General features: G+C 38.0%; 2 protein-coding genes across 3 annotated transcripts in view; one reads left to right on the top strand and one right to left on the bottom strand.

Moving 5' to 3' along the window:
- The window catches only part of LOC129725749 (cytochrome b5 reductase 4), a 128504-nt gene that overhangs the window by 101310 nt on the left and 1343 nt on the right, over window positions 1–25851 (bottom strand). Inside the window, exon 1 of one of the 2 annotated variants that reach the window (XM_055681915.1) lies at window positions 1066–1273. The exons of the other annotated variant lie outside the window; for it this stretch is intronic. The gene's annotated coding sequence lies outside the window, so the exon portion shown is untranslated. Of the gene's footprint in view, window positions 1–1065; window positions 1274–25851 lie in introns of those variants that run through there. 2 annotated transcript variants of the gene reach the window in all.
- LOC129725751 (fatty-acid amide hydrolase 2) lies at window positions 34–25837 on the top strand. The gene is made up of 6 exons (XM_055681916.1): window positions 34–278; window positions 13879–14406; window positions 14464–14683; window positions 14743–14875; window positions 24570–24829; window positions 24889–25837. The coding sequence occupies exons 2-6, from the start codon at window positions 14089–14091 to the stop codon at window positions 25674–25676; spliced, it is 1719 nt and encodes a 572-aa protein (XP_055537891.1). The 5' UTR covers window positions 34–278; window positions 13879–14088; the 3' UTR covers window positions 25677–25837.

Raw genomic sequence — 25851 nt, 5'->3', positions numbered from 1 at the left:
AACTGACAGCGCTGTCAGATTGTCGAAGAGGAATGAACGATGCGCAGTTTATTAAGAGATTCTGTTTATTTCACGGCTTCGCGTGTGTAGATTGCAACTTGGAGTAAACAGAATCGGTGGTGTGCTAATAATCATCGTTTCACCGTCAGTCGCTTCGGTCGAGTGTGTATTTTCGGAATTTTTTTGCGCGACCGGGATTCGCCATTCGCCGTCGGTACCTGCCCTGGGATCAGCGAGGTGAAGAAGTGTCGTTTTTGTTGCGATTTCATTCGGTGCATGTAAGTGGCAATAAATAATGAAGAAAGAATTTCCTTTTTCTTTGCAATATTAGAATATAAAGAAGTGATATCTGCGGGTCGCCCCAGGGGTGCACACTAATGAGAACAATATAGCAAGATGTTGCAATTGTGTTTGCGATGGTGATAAAGCGTCTGAACTCCAGATGACCTTAGGCAGATATTTTTCGAAGAATACCACAATTTCTAGACGTATCTACAGACGACGCCACAGACGTATTAAGCGAAATTGCTTTGTGTCACGGTTGGTTAGTGCTTACTGGGGTGATGGAAGCAACACCCGAGCTCTTGGTGTATGGAATTACTAAATGCAACAGGCGGCATGAAGATGCCGCCCCGTCAGACAAAAAATGGGAAGCAATAAAAAAAAGTCGCGCATTTATGTTAAATAATTCACAAACATGACACAGTTTGTAGACTCTGCTGCCGGCTTGAGACCCGATAAAGACCTTGAGTCGAGGATTTGGTAGTATTCATTACATAGTTTACAAGAGAGCCAGTCGTGGCCGTGAGAGAGTTTAAGTGAGATAAACAAAAAAAAAAAAATCTAGAATTAACGCCATGCTATGTTCGATTCGATTGATTTGCATGGTGACACTTATCAATGCGTGAGTCATTTTTCTAGCAACGATTGTACGGACAATATTGAAAGGGTTACATAATTATTGTAACTTGTGTGTCAATACTTTATCATTCCCGGTCGGAAATTATTTGCGTTCTTATCTTATCTTAGGCCAAGTATAATCACTTTCGTAAGAGACACTCATACCTGGTTTTCTGGCTGGCAAATAACTTAAATAAAGCAAAAGTTTCACGTTCGCTAGTTCGTTGTTAGTATGTCTGGGAGTGAAGTGATGTCATCCCGATTTGCGACCACTAATCAAAACCACAAAGAAGAATGTAAACTAAGCACCCACTTGAGCGCATTTCACCACCACCCACCATCACCATCCACTACCACCGATTAGAGCAGCTGAGAACTGGTAAATTCATTCGTCAATGAATGAATGCGGTGCTCTGCTGACACCCTCTACCGTGCTGGATCGGAACCCGTACAGTATCGAAATCCGTACACCGAGATGTTTTTCTTCAGTTTTAAGCATTATAAAAATGAAAATTCATATGATGATTACATGTACAACGTACATGTAACTATCACATGAATTTTCATTTTTATAATGCTTAAAACTGAAAAAACATCAAGGTGTACGGATTTCGATACTGTACGGGTTTCGATTCAGCACGGTACAGAACACATTGATTAAGAGACTCGTTAGGGAAATTAAAGCACCCGGGAGTCGTACATAACCGCCGATGAAAGTGTGAATATTTAGTCGCTTTACCAAGTCAGGTTGTTTTTTGTTTTGTTTAACTGAGCGGGAGAGCGGGGAGTTTTGGAGCGCCACTTCAATTATGTTACACTAGCTAATGCATAACCGCGTTAGTTACTATGATAGACAGGTTGTAAGCTTACACGGAGCTAACAATAATAATCGATTTTATTGATTCGTAATCGTTTTTTCTGGGATATTTTCCGTTAATGAACTTTGCCTACGAAATCGTCGCGTTCTTCTTGTTAGACAAGACTATAACAGAATTAGGTTAATATGTATCGTGTTGAGTTAAAATTTGGAATCATTTCGCATAATATTTGTTTTATAATTCCAATACCGTGGATTTACCGTGGTTGTAAACATGTCAAAACACAGTTAAAGATGTCATAAAGTGTCAAAACGTGTTGAACAGTTTTCGCAACCGTTTACCACATTGATAGTAACATGCTACATACCTAATTGGAAAGCTATTAACCGGTTGTGAGGTTTCTCACGGCCTACATCTCTTTAACACTTTTCTCAATTAAGCAACAGTAGATCTGCTAATAGCATGACGCTTTAGCCAGATACAGTTCATACTAAAAGCTGAATTACTCCAGTACAGATTATTTCAGTAAGTATGCGAGTTTTTTTTACAACCAAGTAAATTTGAAAACAAATTAATTTCAAATAACATCCCAACACTAGCAATGTCGTTTACTAAAGTTAAACTTAACTTGAACCCATGAACTCGCTCGATCTAACTTATGCAGACTGCAGCGTCATACCAAAGACGCTCTCCGTAAACTCATCAAGGATGACTATCAAAGATGCAGAAGTATTCCAGAAAACGAAAAATTTCACTAGTTTGACCACAGCTGTCCGTGCGTCGTTGATTTGTCCAGCTGTAATTAATGGTTCAGCAAAAATCAAACCGAATACACTATTATTGGGTTCGAGCATTCGGTAATTCCTTTATATTTCTTTATAGTTATGGATCGACTAGGAACGTGCATGAGTGTTACATCCAGAGATTACTTTAATTTCAAAGAGTGCAATGCAGATGGAACTGGTGTACAGTATACTGTACCCGCAAACATTAGCGACGAATGGTCGCAAGAGATTGGCTTTTGTTTGGAACTAGCGATGTGTCATTTCGGATCGTCATGGAACACTTTCAAGCAAGAAATGATCCGATGCTATCGAGGTGACGAAAGGCACGAAGAAATTTGCTTAAAATGTTGGATTCTTGGTATTGTTTTTCTACTGCTGTTAGCAACGGTTTTATTTCTATTTGCTAAAACATTCAAAAACAATTGTGTAAATGACCCTAATGCTGCCAGTCGTTAATTTGTTTCAACCATCCTACAACCTACCAATTTGCTGGAATAATAAATGTTCGAAATTGATCCTTTTTCGTCAATCAATCAAACAAAGCTGGTCGAACTACAAAATTTATTTTCTATTTTTCATTGAAGAAATTCTGCTCCTGATCATGATTATTTCATTCTGTTACATAAGTACTGTTCATTTGCAAAAAAGTGTGCAATGCCCAATTTTTCTTTGTTTGTCATTCAAATAAAATTCATATTATTCTAGTAAGCAGTAAATTATTGAGTATATAATCGAACCGAATAGTGCAAAAAGAAAATAGCGAAAACTCAGTTTAAAATAAAAATGTGAGTGGCAGAATGATATTTCGGTTATTACTTTTTGAAATAAAACAATTAAAAGATATAAAATCTTGTAAAACAAATCGATAAAAAACGGAGCATGGATTTTCTCATGACATAACATGTTTTTATCTATTATCGTCGTTAGTCACGCGATGAAATCGTTTGTTGTACACAAATTGTATTCGGAAGGATAAAAAATTATCTTCGCACGCAACACACGCCTTTTTAAGGAGCAAAAAGGCTAAAATTCCCGCAAACCAGTTAGCGTATGCTAAAAATACGACGATATCTTATCGAACGATGACGATCTCTGCAATCAGCTAACTGTTTGTTGATTTATGATAGACGAATTGAAATGTTTGGCTTAGCAATTGCCACTGCGTGGATAGCAACCATTTGTACGCTCTACAAGCTGACTTATTTTTTTTTCAATTATTCATTGATTACCTATTTGTTCTCAAAACGATAACTTATATTCAAATTGGTAGAGTGAACCTAAATGCGTATCCAGGAAATTGTATTTATTAAACCTAGCGTGTAGCGCCTACTAACTCCACTGAAATAAACTAAACAAACATAGTAAATTATGCATTTATCGTGACTGTTTTGCGCCTGCAATATTTACTGAACCTATCCGCTGAACGATGGTGAATGTTTTACTGTAAGTAGGTACATATTTACTGATTCGTGTATGAGCGATTACTGCTGTTGTACATAGGGGCCCGTTCATAAATCACGTGGTCATGCTATGCGATCTACTATTATGTTCCCCTTTCTTCGTGATGTGTTGCTGAGGAAAGGCCTGAGATGTTTTCTCAGGTACTTCTGCACGTAAATTTCCTGGTTGACGGAACCTTTCGCGATGAAAAAGTCGCTCTTCAAACCACAGAGAACAGATGGCCTGCCACGAGATATTTCTTACAAACTTCGTGTTTGAAAATCTCTGTCACCTTTTCTCTTTCAGTCTTTTCGTCTGCCTTGACGTACACACTTAATTTTTTTTGCCGGGTCTCGGTAATTTTTGCCGAGAACGACACCACTGAGTGCTCGGTTAGAGAAAAAATTACACCTGTCACATTTTTTCGAAAATCTCGGTTCAACCTAACTGAAGTTTCGGCACAAAATATTAACGAGCCGAAATATCAGTTAGGAGAATCGAGATTCACGAAAGAATGTGACAGCTGTCATTATTTTTTTAACCGAGCACTCACTGGTGTCGTTCTCGGCAATAAATTACCGAGACCCGGCAAAAATTTTAAGTGTGTAAGTTTTCTGGCCGACTTGATTTGCTTATCGTCATGACCTTTTTGTAAGTCGACTTGTTTTTCAGCTCGGTTCCCAATTGTAGACAACAGCTTGCTTGCCACATCTCGAACGGAAAGGTTAGGATTCCGCTTGAAACCAGTGGCCACTCTTTTCGTAGTTTTTGCGGCGATCCTGTCTTCCTGGCAGTTGACGAACGTTTTTTAAACACCATTTGGCCATTTAATATTTTTGCCAACTTGACTTGAAAATGACTGTGTTTCCATGACAGCCCAGTCTCTCATTGTTTTGCACAACTCTCACTGCTCCTCATACGTTCGGTAAACAGTCCAACAGCGACTGACGACAGCACACACATGCAATGCCAAACGGACTGTTATTTTTCATCTCCTTATGAATGTTGGTTCTTCCAAGCTATCGCTGTTGATATCCGAGTGAAATCCGAGCGGGCTCTCATGTGATTATGATTCACGAGAGTGAAGCCGATACTATAATGCAAGCGAGGCAGCGCTAAACACGTTTTTTCTCGTGTGGGGACTAATATCAACAATAGGAAAATATTTAAAACGATTTGCTTCGTATTCGTAATGCCATCGGCCCGAAAAAGAGGAGAAAAGAAGGGGTGCGAGACTAATATCATCAATGATAGCCACAGCCGATCAGCAGGCTGTCGACAGCGCAGGCCAAACCAACAGGACATTCTCAAAATGAGCAAAACTAGGCTGTCATGTCTGAACGAACAAAATACATGCGCTAGAATGAGCTGTCGTGTGCATTGTGCAACACAAGACAGCTTCGTTGCCTGTGTAAGTTTTGGCTGTATGTGAGCTCTCATGAATAGCCTATTCATGAGGCTGTTACAGTAGAGAGAAAGAGCTGTTGTCAGTATAGTGTCTCATTGCAGTCTTTTTCCAAAGCCTGGTTCGGCTTTTTGCGAAGCGCGGGCAAAATTTTGATGCGCTGTTTCTGAAGTGCAAATGACAAAATATAACATAAAGCATGATACTATAGACACACATCTTTAAAATGAGGGGTGTTCAGGTTTTTTTTCTGATGCACGATAAAAATAATACGGCAGATTAAGGACCCGAATGACAAACGTTCAAAGATCAGAAAAAATACGGTAGATTGACGTTGACAACTTTTTGACCACAACACTATTTGTGATCGATCTGTTTAGAGATTGCTTTTTTAAATTCCAATGACATATGACACATGTGCGGGGTGAATTCCGGAAAAAGTAATTCTAACCAGATTGCCCTTGTTCTGAAACATGCGGTGAACAAGCCGTTTTGACATGTTAGTGATTTTATTGTGGCGTCATATACATTAAGTTGTGTGAAAATTTCTCATTATGTGCGAAATAATTGTCATTTGCGAAGTGTTACTTTTCCTATACCTCTCAAAGAAATCGACGGCTGAAGCGCATCGAGAGTTACAAACAGTTTACGGTGATTTACGGTGGTTTCGATGATAATTTGGGTGCTCACGACTGTCCACGTGAAGGAAGGTCAAAAACCTGCGAGGACGCTGAATCGAAGAAATGGGTTTTTGACATGGGACTACGTCTTTGTTTTTCATACTGGTATGCATTCTGTAAAATTGGAAATGAAACTGACAAATGTTGCGTCAGATTTCAAACGACAATAACAGCATAACCACGTGATGAAGAACTATAACCAATATGTTGTTGGATAGATAAAATGTTGAACAATTTTGTGATACACTAGTTATCATTATTTTTCCATTGCAAAGTGGTAGAAATCAATAAAAAGTGTCAAGGACCAATTTACGCGAACAATGAACTATTCACACGCGAGCATTCCTAGCACAGACGGCATGACCATTCTCTGTGATATTCTCTGTATCAATATCCAAAAAAAAATTGACAGAGTCTCCCTGTACCAATAGGTCAATTTATGTTTGCTTCCATTTTCCATTTTAGGTAAACGTTTTTCGAAATGTTCTAAACAACCCTTTTTTGAACAATTGCTAAGCCTGCTGTTAGAGCGTAATAGAAACGAAAAATAGAATTGAAAGAAAACATGCTGGTAAAGCAATAGTACCGTAGTATAGTAGTATATGTGGAGCAGAGTGCCGCTAGTTTCTTGACGTTTAACATTGCAGCGGGCACGACTTCTATTCACGTGCAATCAAAATTGCAATGCAGCTACTGATGGTGATTAAAAGTTCATCTCATGATTATGATTACCATAAAAACCATTAATTACTCAAAGAGAATTGAACATTTTTGCAACGGTTATAAGTTATTTTTGTTCATTTTTCATCTTCGATATCAACTATATAATCGTGACCGTCATAATATCGAACGAGAAAGCTCCTTAAAATATTAATTAATAGAAGAGTAAGAGCCGGCGAGTGCTTATGAATTTTTTTCCATTTACTTAGATCTATTCAGAATCTTTTTTTTTTAATTTCAACATTGTTAATACAATAAAAAAAATAATATACCTATGTTCACTGTGAACATGATTGTTGGCAAATGAAACAAACTTGTGAAGCAAAAATGAATCTTTTTAAACTTTAACTTCGTTGTAATTGTAAAATGTTGTTGTACAAAAAAACACTACAGGCACAACATCACTAAATGTAAATGCAGTTCTTTCGAGTGTAATTAAATATATTTTTGAAAAAATGAAGGGGAGACTGAGAATTGAAATACGTAAATCACTGAACAAACGAATTTCTTGTGTCTGTTATTACAGTGTTCAGTCCCACGTCACCATTTCGTTCAACCCTAGGGCTGTATACCTTGTAGTATTTTTGTAAGATTTGAACCTCTGCGACCATTGTTTTGATCTTCTGTGGTATACCTCTTCTTAAGTCTAGGTAATTGTGGCAGACATAGAAGTGATCGTCCTTGTCATATCGCACCCTTTTTCTCAATTTGGCACTGAATTGTATATAAAATGCGTTACCTCATTAAATTTTGCAGACCAGACCTCGAAAGGCACTATAGATATTTTTCCAAAAGCTCCTATCCTGCCCTGTTTTAGTACACTGCCTTGGCAAAGCAAATGTTCTGCGTTTTAATTTCCGAACTCGGGCGACAAATTTCGTCATTTGACTGACCAGTTTGTTTTCGTGAGATACGAGACTGTAGATTCTAAAATACACAAGCAGGAGTGCCTGAAAAAACGTATACTTCCGTACAGTAAAGCTCACAATGGACCTGCAGAGTCATGACATATTTTGCTAAGCTACCGCTACGGCGTAGAAGTATTACAGAGATATCGAGATTATATTCCATCATCTTCAATTAACCTAGCTACACTCAATTCGACCCGATGGCTATAACCAGCAGTATTTTTGAGTAATTGATACAATATTTGACATCGAGAGTGTCAATGAAAAGTATATTGATTGACAAATCATAATTAAAACTTGGTAGGTTCTCGAATTACTCAAAATGTTGCGCGTGAGTCTTACAACTCTGCCTTTTATTTCGAGTGAAATCACTTGATCGGGGCTAAATCTAGCGAATCCGGAGAGTGGAGAACCAGTTCGTGGTGAAATTCCTTCAATTTCTCGGCCGTATCGCGGACAGAACCAGCGGGAGCATTGTCTTAGTGAAAGAGCACTTTTTTCACCCTGATTTTACCCCCTTTTTTCAATCAATCCAATAATATAGCAGATCAAAAATATTCCTTTCTTCAAAATACTGGTCAACAAGTTACCGGCAGACTGTTTCGTTTTTGGGCGTTTCGGAAGACCCTTACCAGGCAAAAGTCACTCTCTCGAGCCGATTGTCCTCAGAAGTATATCCATTGTTCCTTCATTGTTTCGAATCGTCACAAAAATGTATTCCTTTTTCGCGTTATCAAAGTCAGATTTTTCGTCGAAAGTTTGACACGTTGGTCTTTTTGATCAATTGTTGCGAAACGCGCCATCCACTGTGCGCACAAATTCTTCGTGTGTAAACATGCATGCATGATATGACCAACATGTTCCTTTGCGATGCCAATGGTCTTACCTAACTCACTTAATTTCACAATGTGATTATTCAGCATAGTTGCCTCATTTGGTCTTTCAGAATTAGGTGCATTGGTTGAAGAAATATGGTCACGACGGAATTGAGCGAATCAAACTTAACGGTTGAATTGGTTAGAAAATTGGCTTCCGTAACACCAAAGATGACTAGAACAAGATACCTGACAAGATGTATACTTAACGTCAAAATAAACTGACGACAAGGCCAAGACATGACTGCTGAAAGGTGAAACAATTTTTTCAGTATCCATGTGGACGACTTTACGGTGCTGCCATCCGAAAAATGATAATAACGTGTACGAATGTTTAGTTCTCAAACATAAAACTTTTCGGAAGAATCAAGAATTATTGCATCATTTAAGATCAAGCGTACCATCAGAACTTCTTGATCACCGCTATGAGCACACTCTACAGCCAAGTTTTCCACTCTTGCCGAGGTTAATAAAGCGAAAATCGGGTGCCTCAGTGAACCTTACCATATGCACAATGGTTCTGAAACCTGGCTTGCGACATATCAAACTTTAAGTTTTGGTAGAATGGGACCTGAAAATAAATATAACCCCTCAATATGAACCCCCACTCTGACAGTCAATTTCACGCTTTTTTTCGTACTTTCAAGTGCAAAAAATATGGCAATAGCATTGAGTGCAAAAAAATGACAATATCATTAATCTGCATGTAATCATAAGCGTAGAGCTGACCAAGCTGCTACACCTTTTTCATATACAATCTTAAGCAGCTTAACGATCGGTGACGGACTATGCACGATCAATCGGTTTTGCTCATAGTGACAATTTTGATGAAAATTTAAGTTATCAGATGGCTGCACTAACCGTCGAAAATCGGTCGTGTTCAAAATGTATGAAAAATATGGAAGTTAGGTGTCTTGTTCTAGTTATCTTTGGTTGAATAGTATGTGATCTCAGCGGAAAGCAATGCTGATGCACGATGCTTTTATGCTCATCACCGAGGACCATAATCAAACTGACGTCTTCGACTTCTAAGGTTCCCAAGCAGCAAAATTTGTTGCATCACAAAAGGAATCGAAAAATGTACTCCGTGTGTCGAATCGGCATTATTTGGAGGATGTCTTCGGGGTTGCGAATGTAGAACAGAGAAGAAGCTGTTTTTTTATACAGACGTTCGTGTCCGCACTTCACAAACAGCGCGTTTCGGTAACAGCCCGAATCAACCGGAGAAATTTTCCCTCTCTCTTTCTATTTGCCTACGAAGGATGCCAGGCTGTTAAAAAAAGCTGTAAGAAGAAGAAGCGTAACGACTGCTCGTTACTAATCGACAGGCTTCGTGCAAAGAAAAGCAAACTCGGCAATAGAGCGGCTGCCCACTGAAGGATGTGTGTATCCCGTACCAAATGTTATATGCCATACCATACATGCAATCGTCGACATGGGAATAAAGTGAACAGCAAAGAAAAAAAATGTGTATGGGGAACTAGACGGCAACGTTATAGTCGCAATATACTTTATCTGTCGGCTGTCTTTATTTTGCCAATACCAACACTGTCATAGAGGGACGCTCTCGGTCGTCATCGAAAAAATGTCATCGCTTTTTCCCCTGAGTAGAAACTCGTAGTCTCAAGGTTACACAATCCGCTTTGGCAAGCAAATGGTCGTGGGTTCGAATCTTAGTAATCAGAACGTTCGATGCCAGAGGGACTTTTACGCATTTGTTTATTCTAACGCTCCCTCAATATTCCCTGAAAAAGTTACACGCAGTTGATTCATTCCAGGCAGTTATGATACTTGGTAGGGTAGCTAACTAACGAGACTCGGCAAAAAAGAACAGTAGAGTCTATATATTAGGGTGGGGAAAAGTAATCGATTTTCCAGAACCAAGTTTTTTTGGTTCCTTTTAGGGTTCCAAGCAACCCTAAACTTACCTGAAGTCGATTGATTTTGTCTCCGCTTGGCGCATTGCATTTCAAATTTGTATGAGAATTCATATGGGAAAACCTATGTTTTTGCATTTACTTTTCTAGAGAGCTCAATAATGCTCTAATAATGCACTACATTATGTTAAAGTATAGTATTTTAGATGCCTAACAACTTTGCAGAAGACTCCGATGAGCTATAATATCCCTAAGAAGAGCTATACTTGTTCAAAGTTGAGTATGTCGATTTAAATGCAGAAAATCCTGTTTTCTGCCAACATTACCAATGTACCGGCGTCAGTAGGATTCCCATCAGAAGTAATCTATCGTAACGAGCTTATACACTCAGCTGGACCAAGCAAACAAATTAAGGTCAATATATATAAAATGATTTGCAACATAAAGAAAAAATGATTTGCAACAAAAAATTACACAACTTTGAACAGCTCTAGTATTTTTTTGGCACGCCCTAGCTCTTTAAGGTCTTCGGCCAAGTTGTAAGGCATCAAAAAACCTACCATTTGAAGTCATGAAACCTATGGTTTGAGCCATTTTGAGCTCTTTAGAATGAAAAATGTAATAAAGTTGATTTTTCCATACAAATCTCCATATAAATTTAAAATGCAATGCGCCAAGCGGAGACAAAACCAATCGACTTCCAATAAATTCAGGATTGTTTGAGGCCCCACATGGAACAAAATAAACTTGGTTCTGGTTTTCTGCTATCGAGTTTCGTATAGTATCCGTCACTGACCACGGTGACGGTGACAAGCTCAATCTCAAGCTCAAAATATTCAAAATTTCGGAAGTGCTGCTGAGTTATGGCTTAATTTTTCTCGCTGAGTTCTCAGTAAATTGAAGTTAAACCGTGTTGGTTCGGTCGTAAGAGTTATTGAGTTCAAGAATCATTTTTAAGTTCTGAAGTTTTATAGACAAGCGAGCTAATAGTTTAGAACTAATAATCATAGAGATAATGCAGCTTTTTCTCATGGTTTTATGGTACAGATTTTAGCAGAGTTTTTTTTCCAGAAGTAGTACAGATGAAAAAAAATGTTCGAATCTGTCAAAACAGTTGAAAATGTGGCAACACTGACCCTTTGAGTGGAGTGAAAGGGAACAGCTCAGCATCCCTCCGATCTGAGTTCGAGCCCATCAGTAGTAATCCAATTTAGATATCGTTATTGGAATACAGCCCGAGATTGAACGGGACCGGTACTGGGGACCATTTGAAGCTGCTGGAAGGGGCCAGTGGAAGACTTAGAACTTGTAGTTCAAGCCACTGTTTGGTTATTGCCGGTAGTAAGTTGTATTAGTATAGCGTGTGGTACTACTACTTTCAACGACATGATGGAAGAATGGAATCAAAATTTTATTCAAACATTCATTCTGGTACACATCTTGATTAATTCTCAAACCACTGGGCTTGAACCATGATTTAAACAACAATCAGGATTTTTGTCCATGACATTGGCCGGTCTTTCGCTATTTTTCTGGCGTATTATTTTTGAGGTTTGCAGGAAATCGTACACAGAGATCAAAGAATTTTCAAATGGTTTAGGGGCCATCCACATACCACGTGGACAGCTTGGGGGGGGTTTGGAATGTCCACGGTCCTTACAAAAAAAAAGGATTTTTATGGGTATTTGTCCACGGGGGGGCAATAATCGTTAAAAATCTGTCCACGTGGTATGTGGATGGCCCCTTTCAAAGAACCTTTTGCCAAAAATTTTCGAGCAGTTAAGTTAAAAATGTACAATGAGCTTGCGCAACGCTTCTTGATTCGACGGCATTGTAAGGAGAACATAACAAAAAATACTGGTACAAAGAGGATAGAGAGCATACTCTTATTTTTCTTTGAGCGTGTTTGTTGTTGATCAACAGAACCTTAAAAACTAAAATTTTAGTTGTCACCCGTTACAAGACTATTGTGTACATCAAGTGTGCCTAAAAAGTGTTCTTCTGTACACCAAAACTCACAAGGGACCTGTAATTGTTTGGTCTGTTTTGGAAAGCTGCCGCTACAGTAGAAGAGTTCGACAGTGGTATTGCGACGATGAGGTGAATGGTAATCCTCCCAGTTGGCTCCAACCAATTTAGAAATATTTGGCAATTGTTGAACCGAAATTGAAGAAGATTGGAAAGCTGATATGGGATACAACAGATGTAGTGATGATGAAACAAAATAACTATTCAGATTAGCCATCCTTCAAATTGTAAAAATGACCTTTCTTCAGCAGTAAATCCGATAGTTGAGTTTTTTTTTCGTTCAGATAATAAATGACTTAATGTTTATGCACTAACTGAGACTAATCCGAAATGCAGCTGGTAGCTTAAATAAACAGTACTACTGAACATCCGATTTAGTATTTGACATCGAGATGGGCAATTTGAAGCATATCAAAGTACTGCGCACTGAGTCCTTGAAAATAGTCGTTTGTTTCCAATACTACCTCTTCATTCGAGTGGAAACGGGGAAACAAATAATAGAGACTATTTTGAGGCTTAGTCTGATGAATACAGAGGGTGGGGAACCAGTTCGTGGCGCATTGTCTTCACTTTATATCGATGAATCGTTTCGCAAGACGATTGAGTGGAAGCGTTGTCTCGGCGAAAAAACACTTTTATCTTCGCCATGTGTAGCATTTTGTCTTGATTACAACTTCAATCGACATAATTACATGCATTGATTGTTTTACCATGTTTTAATCGACACTTTGCCGGCTGAATGTTGTATTTTGGTTATTATTAGTATACTGTTCTATATGCTTTTTTATTTTTTTAGAAAGCTGATACTATAGTAACAAAGTTTGATATGAATTAGATGCTAGTAGAATATTTTTTTTTAAAATTTCTGTTATTTAAACACCTATCGGGATCAAATCGGAAGCACAACCTGAAAGGTTTTTTTTTCATAACAAATTAACAACTTCTGCTACATTTTTGTTTTTTCTTTCTGGTTGGGTAATGTTTGAAAAATTCTCCCTGGTCCCCAAGTTAATCACACGGAGTATAGGGACGATCCCACTTCACTTCCGAGCGATCAATTGGTTTGCTAATTGGCCTAATGAAAGAGGCTACGGAACTAGAATCCACAGCTAAAAAAAAATGCCGTCACTCGTATGTTTTGTCACCAGAACTTGTCGGCACGATTTCACTAGCCATTAATTTCACGCTCCTTATGACATCCACAAAACTAATTTAATCGTTATCTTTTTCATTAATCTTGTTTACCCTCTTCTTGGTGTGTTTGCACAAAGAAGTGCTCTATATTTTTTCATACAGTCAACCTGACTTTTCGTAAAAAATGCAACCCGGTCTCCATGTGCAAAATATGTCGCCTGTGTCCGGGTTAAGGTACAGTAAAACGTTTCTCATTACTCATACCTATATCGTTCTTTGTTGTTATTTCTGTTCCATTCAACATGCAGGCGGGACGCGTATCGCAACGTCCAGCAACGTCGGGAGAAGGTGAAAGAATTCGCGTTTCTCGTCGATGAACTCATCCTCTAGTAAGGGCTAAAGCTAGGCCACTTTAGTCTGGGCAGTCAGTAGTCGTCCGTTATCCACCGTCCAGTGTGGAACACAGAGCGCCTGCAAGCGCGAAAGTAAACAACTTAACTGGATTGCGCTGAAAGCCGATGAAATTGCGGGAGCGGCTAAAGAACAAAACAAAATCCGTGCTGAAAAGTTTGAATGCCTGTGCCAATCGGATCGGAAATATGGACTCCAGTCAGCAACAGCCGGGAAGCAGTAAGCCGTCGAACTTTATCGACAAGAAGAAGCCCCAGCCACTGATGAAAACGCTCGTGAATGTGTTTCACAAGTTCCTGGTGCTGCTGGTACGATGGCTGCTACAGCTAATATACGGCGAGCATGGCCCGAAGATGCCCCCCATCCGGAACTTGATCCTGATGGAGTCGGCCACTTCGCTGGCGCTTAAGATCCGCACGCGAAAGGTAAGTTTTCTTTAAATTCGTTGTTAGAGTTTTAATGAGGTTTTTCTTTTGGTATAGCTGACCAGCGTCGAGGTGATGGAAGCATTTATAGCCCGCTGCGAGGAGATTAATCCCCAGCTGAATGTCGTCGTCGATCAGCGCTACCAAGAGGCGCTGAAGGATGCGGAGAAAGCGGATCAGCTGATCGCGTCCGGGACGCTCACGGTAGAGCAGCTAGCCACCGAGAAACCATTCCTGGGTGTTCCCATTTCCACCAAAGACTGTATTAAAGTTAAAGGTAAAGAATAGCCGGTCACTTCTTGTGGGTCGATCGTTAATTGTTTCATTGTTTTGTAGATCTTTTGCATACTGCTGGTATTTGGAAGCGAAGGTTTATTCGCGGAGACCGGGACTCGCATGCGATGGGCCTGATGCGCAAAGCTGGAGCAATCCCATTTGCCCTGACCAATGTGTCCGAGTGTTGCATGTGGTGAGTGTTGAAATAGTTCATGATTTGTGGAAATGTGTTCCAATTTCCAGTTTGATCCAATGGATTTAATAGGAACCCAATTCGTTGAATGGTGATTTTGTTTGAAAATGGGAAAAGTGACAATTTCTTTTCTCAAACATTTGGAAAAGTTCCAGCCGTTTAAGGTTGTCTTGAAGAATCCCACCAACGATCAAGCCGTTGATGAGATCAAAATTATTTTGACAGAATTGCTTTGCAGAAATCTTAAATGTGCCGGGTATCTGAACGATCATTTTTTTTAGTATTCTGTTTTCAGTGTGAACGGGAACGTTTCTTCCAAGAAAAACATGTTTTGAGCACTAAAAATCGCATTCAATTTTTTTTTCGCCAAAGTGAAACTACGTGTATCAAAAACGATTGACGAAAATCGGTGCAGTAGTTTCATTTTACCCGCAATTAGGATTACATTTTTGAAAATTTTGTAAAAAGCGCGTGTCAGGTACAATGTGCAGGTAAAGTGGGAGTTTTATAGGAAACTTGAGGGAGGTGAAAAGCGCATCACTCAATGCCGTATTTGCCAACGGTTATCATAGGTCAAAAATTTTGTCACATTGATCCGAAATGCGTAATACGCGTAAAGTGTTCTTACAAAAGGCAGTGTGAACAAAATTCAACTTATAAATCTACTTCTAAATAGTACTTTCCAGCCAATTGTGCCGCCTGCGATTTCTAGTACAGTTAGAAGTGGGGTTCATTCATTTTTTGATATTTGAGGTCATTTGACATGTTTTCACATTTTACTATTCTTGACTTTGTTAATATTTCGAATATTTTTGATATTTATTGACATTTTTGACATCATTGACTCATGACTTTTCTACCCTCTTTTGCCACCTTGGTTGAACACTTTTCACATATTTGACATTTCAGACCTGTTTGTCGTTTCTTTCACTTGGCAATTACTTTCTGATTTCAAAATTTTTAACATTTGCGATATTTTACATTCTTTGGAATTATTGACACTTATGTGATGTTTTCATTATTTTGATGTTTTTGAGTTTTACATTTTCGATACTTGTTTCTCGTTTGACCTATATTTAGTCGCTTCTGACACATCTTGGCCCTTTTCAATTTTTCGACATTTTGAACACATTGTTTTTATTTGACATATTTAATATCATCGATGTTTTAAAGGAATTAAATATTTTTTGTTATAGTCAATTTAAATAACTTGTTCCCGATATTGAGCATAAGCATGAGCATGAGGATTGACGACCGCACATATCGTAGTTGCACCTCCGTGATTGACCTGAGCTAGTGAAGTAGCACAGAGAACCACATAGATAGCTTTTGGGCTGTTATATCATCTTCAATGAACAACGAACCACTAACTTTCACTTTAGAAAGATCAATAACGGCGCCGGCCACGTCCTTATGGTCGTTGAAAAATAATAGGAAGAGGATTGTCAGTTCGACAAACGTTGTTATGAGCAGGCTTGTAAGCGGTCACCATTTTCATTTGATCTCGCTTCCTTAGCACAGTCGACTTTCGCTCGTAAACGTAAAACAACCAAACCATCGCTGCTCAGCCGACAGAAAGAACAGGATAGTCAAACGACACTCGCGTATCAAAGAGATGCACACTGTCAATCGTTTAGCGATGTTATTTCGGCCTATTTCTGTCTACTTCGTTCATCTATGTTGAGAAATATTATTACAAGATCAATGATATAAATAATTTTCAGAATACACGCACTCAACGTGCGTAATTCGCTTTACTAGAAAAAATGTCAAAATACGTTTGAGGAAAATAACGTCGTGATGGCGATACTCATTTGACATGTTTGTTTAAGAATGTATTCAGACAGCGATCCTTGGTGGCGTCAGAGGAAGAAGAAGACGATTATCGCAGTGAAAAGTGGTTCTACCGTGACCATTTCGAAGCCTGGTTATGAGACCGAATTCACCTCTGCATCTCTACGAATGTCACATGAAGGGAATTTGTGTTAGTATGATTGGGTAGGTATAATCAGGATTCGTCGTGGCATAAATGGCATAATATAATAAATCTGCAGATATAAAAGCTAAGCGCAACGCTCAACGAGCTTATTTCGGTTGAATCGCAGGCACCGATTTTGTGTCCTGTGAGAGTCAGCTACGCGATACGAATCTCCAGATCACCAGTCGCCGCAACTAACCTTAAACGATTGATCACTGTACTAAAACCAAAACTTATCTTTCTTTTTTTCTTATTTTAGAACTCATACATTACTGTGAACAATGATAATATTTCGCGATAACGTTGTTTCAAACCGCCACTTTACGATATCCGGTTGTTATCTTCATCACATCGAACGCGAGTTGTAAAAATTTTAATTATTCCTGAACGCGGGTATAGTTGCATGCAAGTCTCGAATACCAGAACAAAAACAATGCATTTGGAAACTGAGATTTCAGACAAATTCAGATTAAAAATTTCTAAATAATCTGACAGTTGAAAAATGAGAAAATATATGAAAACGCTACACCTCGCGCCAGCTCCCCCTAGCACAACATCAGCCCAAGAAATCGGCTGGTACAACACACACGCAGATACGAAAAAAAGTATTTGATTCATGTCGGTGAAAACTACCAATAGTTTTTATAAATAAACATGTCTGTAAATGTGTGCACTTATCTTAGACACCGAAGCAGCGAATCGGTGAGTGAAGCATGTCGCCGCTCGCACACGAATGAGCATAAACAACCGTTTCCATGAATACAGTTGCCGCTCTCTCGATTTCTGCCTTTCAGCAGATGGTGCCATAGAAAATCAGTGATAAAACTGAAATTCCTGAATCTCCTCTCTAGTAATTCACTCAAAATATACTGGAATCAACCAAAAATTCCCTCAACTACAACTATCAAACGAATTTCACAATTTCTTGCACTATGCACCACAATTTAACGCGATTATTACGGGCGCAATAAATAAAGCGTCTACACACGGCGAGCTTCCTCTCGCTCTCTCTTTGAATGATTTGTTCCCAGTTTTAATAAAATATTATAAGGTATACAGCCCTAGTGGTTGTATGAAATGGTGACGTAGGACTAAATGTATATATTATATGCTGCGTTAAACTGTGCATAGGTAACACTACCGTTTATATTTGATGGTCGTTATTGTAAAACTAACGATGCATGAATACATGAAAATTTTACACTAGTAGTAGTTGCGGAAATTCTCATAACTCTTATCTTCGAGCATCTATAATTCTAAAAAGAACCGATTCCTTAACCCTCTAGTGCCTAGTGCCGCCTTTAGACGGTCTTCAGTCACACCTCAAAAAGCTTCAATCATTACTTAAAAATGTTAATAAAGATTCATAGGGATTTTTTCGAAGTCCGTCTAAAAATTAACTTGGGCACTAGAGGGTTAATCTTCAGTTAGAAATTCGTGCTACAGAACGCTGATGACCGCACCATCGCACACTGTTTCCAAAGCTGCAAAAACGTGATCGAAATTATTTTGACCCAAAAAACTAGATTTTAGAGCCGTAGTGCTTTCAGGAAAGTTGATCCATTAATTATTCTCCATATTATAGAAGTTTAAATTTTGTGATTATTCCACTTAACAGTGAGAAATGAGTTTTACTTTTTTTCACTTTTGCCTATAAACATTCACTTTGTTCGGCAAAGTTGTTGCACATTTCACAAGAAACGACTTTTTCAAAGGTACCATACTTCTATCTGCCTTTTTAAATGGACTTTTGTGGAGTTTTCTACAGATTACCATTAAAAATCATTTTTTTAAATATAACTTACAGTAGTGATTTTCTACAATTTTTCAATGTTCTACATTGTTGTTTGCTATCACAAAACAAACAATTTCATCGAAGAAAGTTTATTTTTATCTCTCATATTTCATTGGTTATTGACGATTTTTATTGAAACAATGCACTAATTAACTGAAAGATATCTTTAAAATCTGCAAATATCTACAGACTAAACCATTTCTATATTTAAGTATAAGTAAAACATCATTTAATCCAGATAAAGGCGTTTTTCTCTCGCTGTCTCCTGTGCAAATATTTTTAAATAAATAGGTGCATTGTTCTAACAAAAATCTTTAATAACTAAATAATCTTAAGAGATAAAAATAAACTTTCTTCGGTGAACTTGTGTTTATCATATTTAACAACACTGTAGAACTTAAAAAAAATTAAAAAATCGCTATAAAGTTATATTGAAAAAAAAAAAATTTTAAAGGGCATTCTAGAAAAAAATTTCACAATAGTTTATTTAAATTAGCAGATACAAGTATAGTGTCTTCGACAAAGTTGTTTCTTATAAAATGTGCTAAACTTTTACTCAGCAAAGTGGATTTTCATATGCGAAAACGAGAAAAATAAAACTCATTTCTCACTTTTAGGTAGATTAAACACAAAACTTTAACTTCTACAAAATGAAGAATAATTAATAGAACAACTTTACTCAAGACACTATGACTCCAAAATCATTATTTTTTGAGTCAAGAGTAATTAGTGTAAATTAGCGCATTATTCTAGTAAAAGTCGTCTACAATTAAAAATATATGTGAGATAAAAATAAACTTTCTTGTTTGTTTCGTTTTAGCAAACAATTTTGTAGAACATTCAAAAATTGTAGAAATTACTATAAAAAGTTAACAAGCAAAAAACATTTTTAGTAGTAATCTATAGAAAACTCCACAAAAGTCTATTCAAATAGATAGATAGAAGAATGATGTCTTCCACAAGGTTGTTTCTTTTCAAATTTGCTACAACTTTGCTGAACAAATAGAATTTTTATATTCCAAAATGAGAAAAGGAACATTCGTTTCTCACTGTTGAGTGGATTAATCAAGGATGTGCAACTTCTAAAATAAATGTTTTTGGGTCAAAATAATTTCGATCACGTTCTAGCAGCTTTGGTAACAGTGTGCATCGGTAGCATTGAATATTTTGCTTGACTGCGCATAATAAAGTTTGCTTTCCGCTGTGCCCTCAAGTAGCTGTGCCAGCTCAATATTCTGCAGCGTACGATGGTGCCGTATTCAAAATAAAGGTAACATGCTCCGCTGTGCCTGGAAGTTGACTCGTATGCAGCTCTCGTTTCTCAATGTCGCGTACCTCTAACATCTATACTCCACTCGCTATTGAGTGACAAACTAGACTGAAGCTGAATTTTCTACACGCAGTCTTTTGTATCGAGTTCAGCGTAGATTTTCGTCATTAGGGCGTGGCCACGCAGCTTAGAGAAAGTGAAACAAACCAAACCCCTTCGATACTACTGAGTGATTTTCATAAGCATCAAAAGAAAGTTTTGCTTTCCCGATGCGAAAATCACTCTGGTTCTTAGAGTAACTAATTTTCGTTACTAATATTTGACTATAAACGGTGTTCGAGTGGGCACAAAGAAACAATTAAACCGGAACATCACTCAATTTAGCAGTGAAAATTCTTGAAATGAGGGTTATTTCTTGCTGTGATAAACTATTCATAGGCAACACTACCGTTTATCTTTGGTGCGCCCTGGTCGTTTATTGTAAAAATGATTATTGAGAAATAGATGAACATTTTACACTAGTAGTAGTTGTGAAAATTCTTATAACTCTTATCTTCAATTATTTATAGTTCTGAAAAGAACCGATTCCATAATCTTCAGCTAGATCACCACCACCGGAAGCATTTAATATTTTGCTTGGCCGCGCATAATGAAAGTTGCTGCCGTATGTAAAATAAAATCGAACCGATTCCATAACCTTCAGCTCGAAATGTGTGCTACAGAACGTTGATGATCGCACCACCAGTAGCATTGAATATTTTGCTTGGTCGCGCATAACAAAGTTTGCTCTCCGCTGTGCCCTCAAGCCAGCTAAATATTCTGCAGCGATGGTAACTGTTGCTGCCGTATGCAAAATAAAGGGCCTGGAAGTTGACTCGTATGCAGCTCTCGTTTCTCAATGTCTCGTACCTCTAACTCCACTATACTCCACTCGCTATTGTGCGACAAACTTGACTGAAGCTGAATTTTCTACACGCAGTCTTTTGTATCGAGCTCAGCGTAGATTTTTGGCGTGGCCACGCAGTTTCGGTAAAGACAAACGGAACAAAACACTTTGTTGAGTCAAAATATGTAGGCAGTGGAATTTATTCCGTCCATGTTATTGTTATCCGTGCTCGGGAAGCAAGCCAATGGCGAGGGAAATGTATGGGAAAGCTTGACCTTGGAACTTTTCACCTTTTTTAGCATAAAGCAACAATGTTAAACATTATATCAAACAATGGTTACACATTTTATCTATCCTTCTACATATAAATGACTAAGATGTATTAAGTCGTTCGCTTGTTATAATCGTTTGAAATCTGACGCAACATTTGCCAGTTTCATTTTTAATTTCACAAAATGTTTTCTAGTATAGAAAACAAAGATGTAGTCCTACGTCAAAACATAAATTTTTACCTTTCCAATTTTTTTGACATATTTAAGGTTATTTTGTTCGAAGTTGTTTAAATTTTTGACACGTTTTACATGTTTGATGTATGCCAATTTTACGCATTTTAGAAAATTTTTAACATTTTTTATATCTTTTATGCATTCTACACGCAAAAGTTGGATGGTGCGAAACCAGTACAAAATTGTGCGTTTTCAGCGCAATTATTGATGTGGTTTGGAACCAGTACAATGACTGCGTGTTGGGCAGCGTTTTTTTCAATGTATTTGTCAGCTCCAAATTACTACACCTAAACAGTTTCAGTTGATATCAAGCAGCATTGCAAAGCGAGCGAGAAGCAAAACCTTTCTCCTTTTTTTCTGCTTGAGAACGAACATATTTAATACTGTTGACATTTTATACAAATTTAGATTTTTTTATGTGTTTTATTATTTCTGCCTTTCTCCTAGAAAGATATAGCAATCACTGGCTAAACCGAAGGTATCAAAGTGCTGCAAAGGGCCGAATGGCATATATCATTCGACTCAGTTCGACGAGATGAGCATTTTCTGTATATGCGTGTGTATGTGCAGCTTTTCAATCTCACTCGATTTTCTCAGAGATGGCTGAACTGATTTTAATTAAATTATTCTCAAATGGAAGGTCTTGATACCCCATAAAACCCTATTAAATATCATTAAAATCGGATTTTTATTTTGGATGTTATTCAAAAAAATGTGAAAATTACGAAGGTTCCTTATCTCAGAAACTACACAACCGAATTTTACAAAATTGGTTTCAAATGAACGGGATACCTAAAAACCCTCAACTTTCGAATTTTATACATGTGGTTTAAAAGTTATGAAAAAAAACGTGTTCTGAAGACTATTTAATCTCACTCATGTTTCTCAGAGATGGCTGAACCGATTTTCATAATTTAATGTCATATGGAAGGTCTAGTTGCCTCATGAGACACTATTGATTTGTTTTGCAATCGGACTTTCACTTTGCCGGTTATGTTCGAAAATGTGGAATCCAGCTATGAAAAGCAACATATTCCGAAGTCTACTTAAACTCACTCACTTTTCTCAGAGATGACTGAACCGATTTCCACAAAATTAGTGTCAAACTACACTACAGATTCAAACAATAATGGTATTAAATTAACGGGCTAGTTAAGGGTTAGCTTAAGAATTTTATAATGATTAGGCATGTGGTTCAAAAGTTGTGAAAAGACACATGTTTCAGTAAATTTTCAGATTCATTCGTTTTCCCAAAGATGGCTGAATTAATATCAACAACCTTAGAGTCAAATGAAAGGTTTGGTTGCCATTTAATTTAATTATAATCGGACATTTGTTTCAACCGTTATTTATTAAATTCTGGAAACAACGAAAGTCTAGTAACTCGAAGATTACACGGCTTATTTGAACATAACTATGGGCTGTCTCTCATACATACAAATAACAAATTTCATACCAATTTGATACGAGGTTCAAAAGTTATGGAAAGGAACGAAATTGATTAATTAAAATATATTGTACTATTTGAACGTTCCCGGTATTGCTTTTGATCAAAGTGTTTGAAATTAAGAGTCGTTTTTTTATTTCGATATTTCTTTAGCACAAATATAACGTCAAATTTGACATTTTACACTTCAATTATTACTTCAAATACAATATCAATCAATAGGTCCTGGAATACCCAAAGAGTGAATATACCTTTATTGAATTGAATTTGGATATTAAAGGTTGTTTTCCAGTAACCATAAGTCGCAAAATCGGATTTCAAAATGAAGTATGGAGTTGATTCCCGACCTCTAAGCATTACCCCGGTTCCTGAAAAACTCGCATTGGGTAATGAAACTGGAGGCCACTATCCAAAAATTTAAAATGGCGTCTGAAGTTGATTTTTGGCCTCTGGGTATCATACTGTTCAACAAATTCTCATATTGAATGATATTTGGTCTTTATAGGCTGTTGTTCATCAGGGAAAATTTTCGTACTATAAAAAGTTGAATCTAAAATGATATACATTCGAGTCCGACCTATATATGAGTACAATGACGTTTCGATTAGACCAGGAACAAAAAAAAATCGCATCATAGATTTAAAACTTATTTATTCCATGTTACTTCCAAAAGTTTCGGTATTATTATACTTTTGGCTACCAGAAATTCGTTATTCAGAGTGAAAATTAATCCAGCAGAAATTATCAAGGTGTATTTTTCTCTATTAAAAGAAAGGTTTCATGTAAATCTTTTCAAACAAATAATAAGCTCGAAAAAGAGAAGGCTAGGTCTCACCGCTAGGTGGATTAATTTTGGATTTTATACAAATGCTTAGTTTTCCATCACAAATAAAAGTGGCCATATTTCAGCCCCCTGATAAGATATCAAGGATTTTTCTAATGTAAATTTTCGTCATGAATCCTGCTACTCAGTAAAAATTTTAGCTCACGACTTAAATTTTTTTGTATGTGTTTTAAAGGGTTTTATCTAAAATTTATGGAAAAAATCACAATTTTGCGAGTCAAATAACCGAATGCAATGCTGAACCAAACCTTGTTAAATATTCGAAATTAAATTCCTACAAGAATTACAAAAGTATATGGAAGAATATGGAAATCGAGCAGTATTGCAAAAAGAGCAAAAGAATGGTTTCGTAGTTTAAAAAACGTCTGTGCAAATTTCAACCAGATCAAAAATGATCAGGTAAAGTTGCTGCTCTATTTCGAGGAATGGCATATGTTTATTCTTTAGCATTTCGGTGGAAGTATCGAAGATACAGCATTTGAAACTATTTTTCAAATGCCAAACAGAGAAAATGCAAAAAAGCAGATTTTTCAAATCAAATACTAAATGAGCGAACCAGTTTTTTTCCCTTGCGGTTTTATGTTTACCAGTTGCCTCAGTACATTATTTTCCATTTGGCTTCCACAAACTAAACAGTGTTGAAACATGAGAAGTTGTATTAAATTGAATTACAACCTTCTTCCGATACTAAGTCAGTCGCAATCCCGCCGACCGTAACCAATACCACTTGATTAATTGTTTATAATAAGTTCTCGTAACATTAACTCGTATGTAAACATTCTCATACCTCACTTTCCACGTTCGAAGTGGCAGATGTTTTTACTTAAATGGAATCTGAGAAACGGGGTCCGCTTGGGGACCGGTCTCAGATACGATAATCAGTGAAACAACAAATAAATAAACAATCAACGAGTGTGGCAGTGCTGTAGAATATCAGAAGTATTTTTTAATTCCAATTTCTTCTTCAGGTGGGAAAGCGTCAACAAGATCCACGGTCGCTCGCGGAATCCGTACGATGCCAATCGGATAGTGGGAGGGTCCAGCGGGGGCGAGGGAGCCCTACTGGGCGCTGCCGGGTCACCGTTCGGTCTGGGTTCGGACATTGGTGGTTCGATTCGGATGCCGGCGTTTTTCAATGGAATTTTTGGCCACAAACCGTCGAAACACATCGTTTCCAATGATGGACAGTATCCGGAGCCGATCAGCGGGGAGCAGGATATGTTTTTGGGTTCTATAACATGGTGTGAAAGTCATTAGAAAGAGTCGCTAAAATTCTCTATTTTTCAGCTATCGGACCCATGTCTCGCTATGCTACGGACTTGAAATCCATGCTGAAAATTATCGCCGATGAGAATGCCAAAAAGTTACGGCTGGATGAACCGGTGGATCTTAAGCAAGTTCGGTTCTTCTACCAGCTGAATGATGGAGGTGGCAGTTTAGTGTCTCCGGTGGATTTGGACATCAAAGAGGCGATGGAAAAGGCGATGGCGCATTTCCGTTCCACGGTTAAAGCCGATGTTCGCAAGGTCTATCTGGATAAAATGCGCAAATCCGCGCAGATTTGGTTTGGTAACATGAAACAAAAGGAAGAGATAACCTTTGATGCTCAGTTGGCAAATTTGGAGGGTAAAATCAACCCATATGTCGAACTGCTCAAATGGTGTGTGGGACAATCGAATCATACCTTCATTGGGATTATGACCGCAATTACCGAGCGAAGTGGAGTTCAGTACGACACTCCGGAATATCACCACATGGTAAAACAGCGCGACGAGTTGCTGCAGGAGTTCACGACTATGCTGGGGGATAATGGAGTTTTCATCTATCCGACCCATCCGACGGTCGCTCCGTACCACAATGAACCAATAATCCGAGCGCTAAACTTCAGCTACACCGGAATAATAAACGTCCTGGGACTGCCGTCAACGGCGGTGCCTCTGGGGTTGGGCCGCGAGGGTCTCCCGATTGGTCTGCAGGTGATTGGAAACGTGAATCAGGACCGGCTTTGCTTGGCGGTTGCTTGCGAACTTGAGCGAGTTTTCGGTGGCTGGGTGGCCCCTGAGGTGTTGGCTTGAGGGCGTTTGGCGCCAAAATGTTGAAACCAGTGATACCGCGTGCACCACAGGATACGAAACATACACGATTTATTTCCAGGTACGATGGAAGATTATTGTTGAAGCTAAGATAAAGAGCAATATTTTGTGCGATACTGAAATATACAAGGTGTTAGAGGATATTTGTTCGCATCGG

The sequence above is a fragment of the Wyeomyia smithii genome, chromosome 2 (assembly GCF_029784165.1).
Source record: "Wyeomyia smithii strain HCP4-BCI-WySm-NY-G18 chromosome 2, ASM2978416v1, whole genome shotgun sequence".
Classification (NCBI taxonomy): Eukaryota; Metazoa; Arthropoda; class Insecta; order Diptera; family Culicidae; genus Wyeomyia; species Wyeomyia smithii.
Note: the sequence above shows the minus strand (reverse complement) of the source record. Positions and strands in the feature narration are given on the sequence as shown.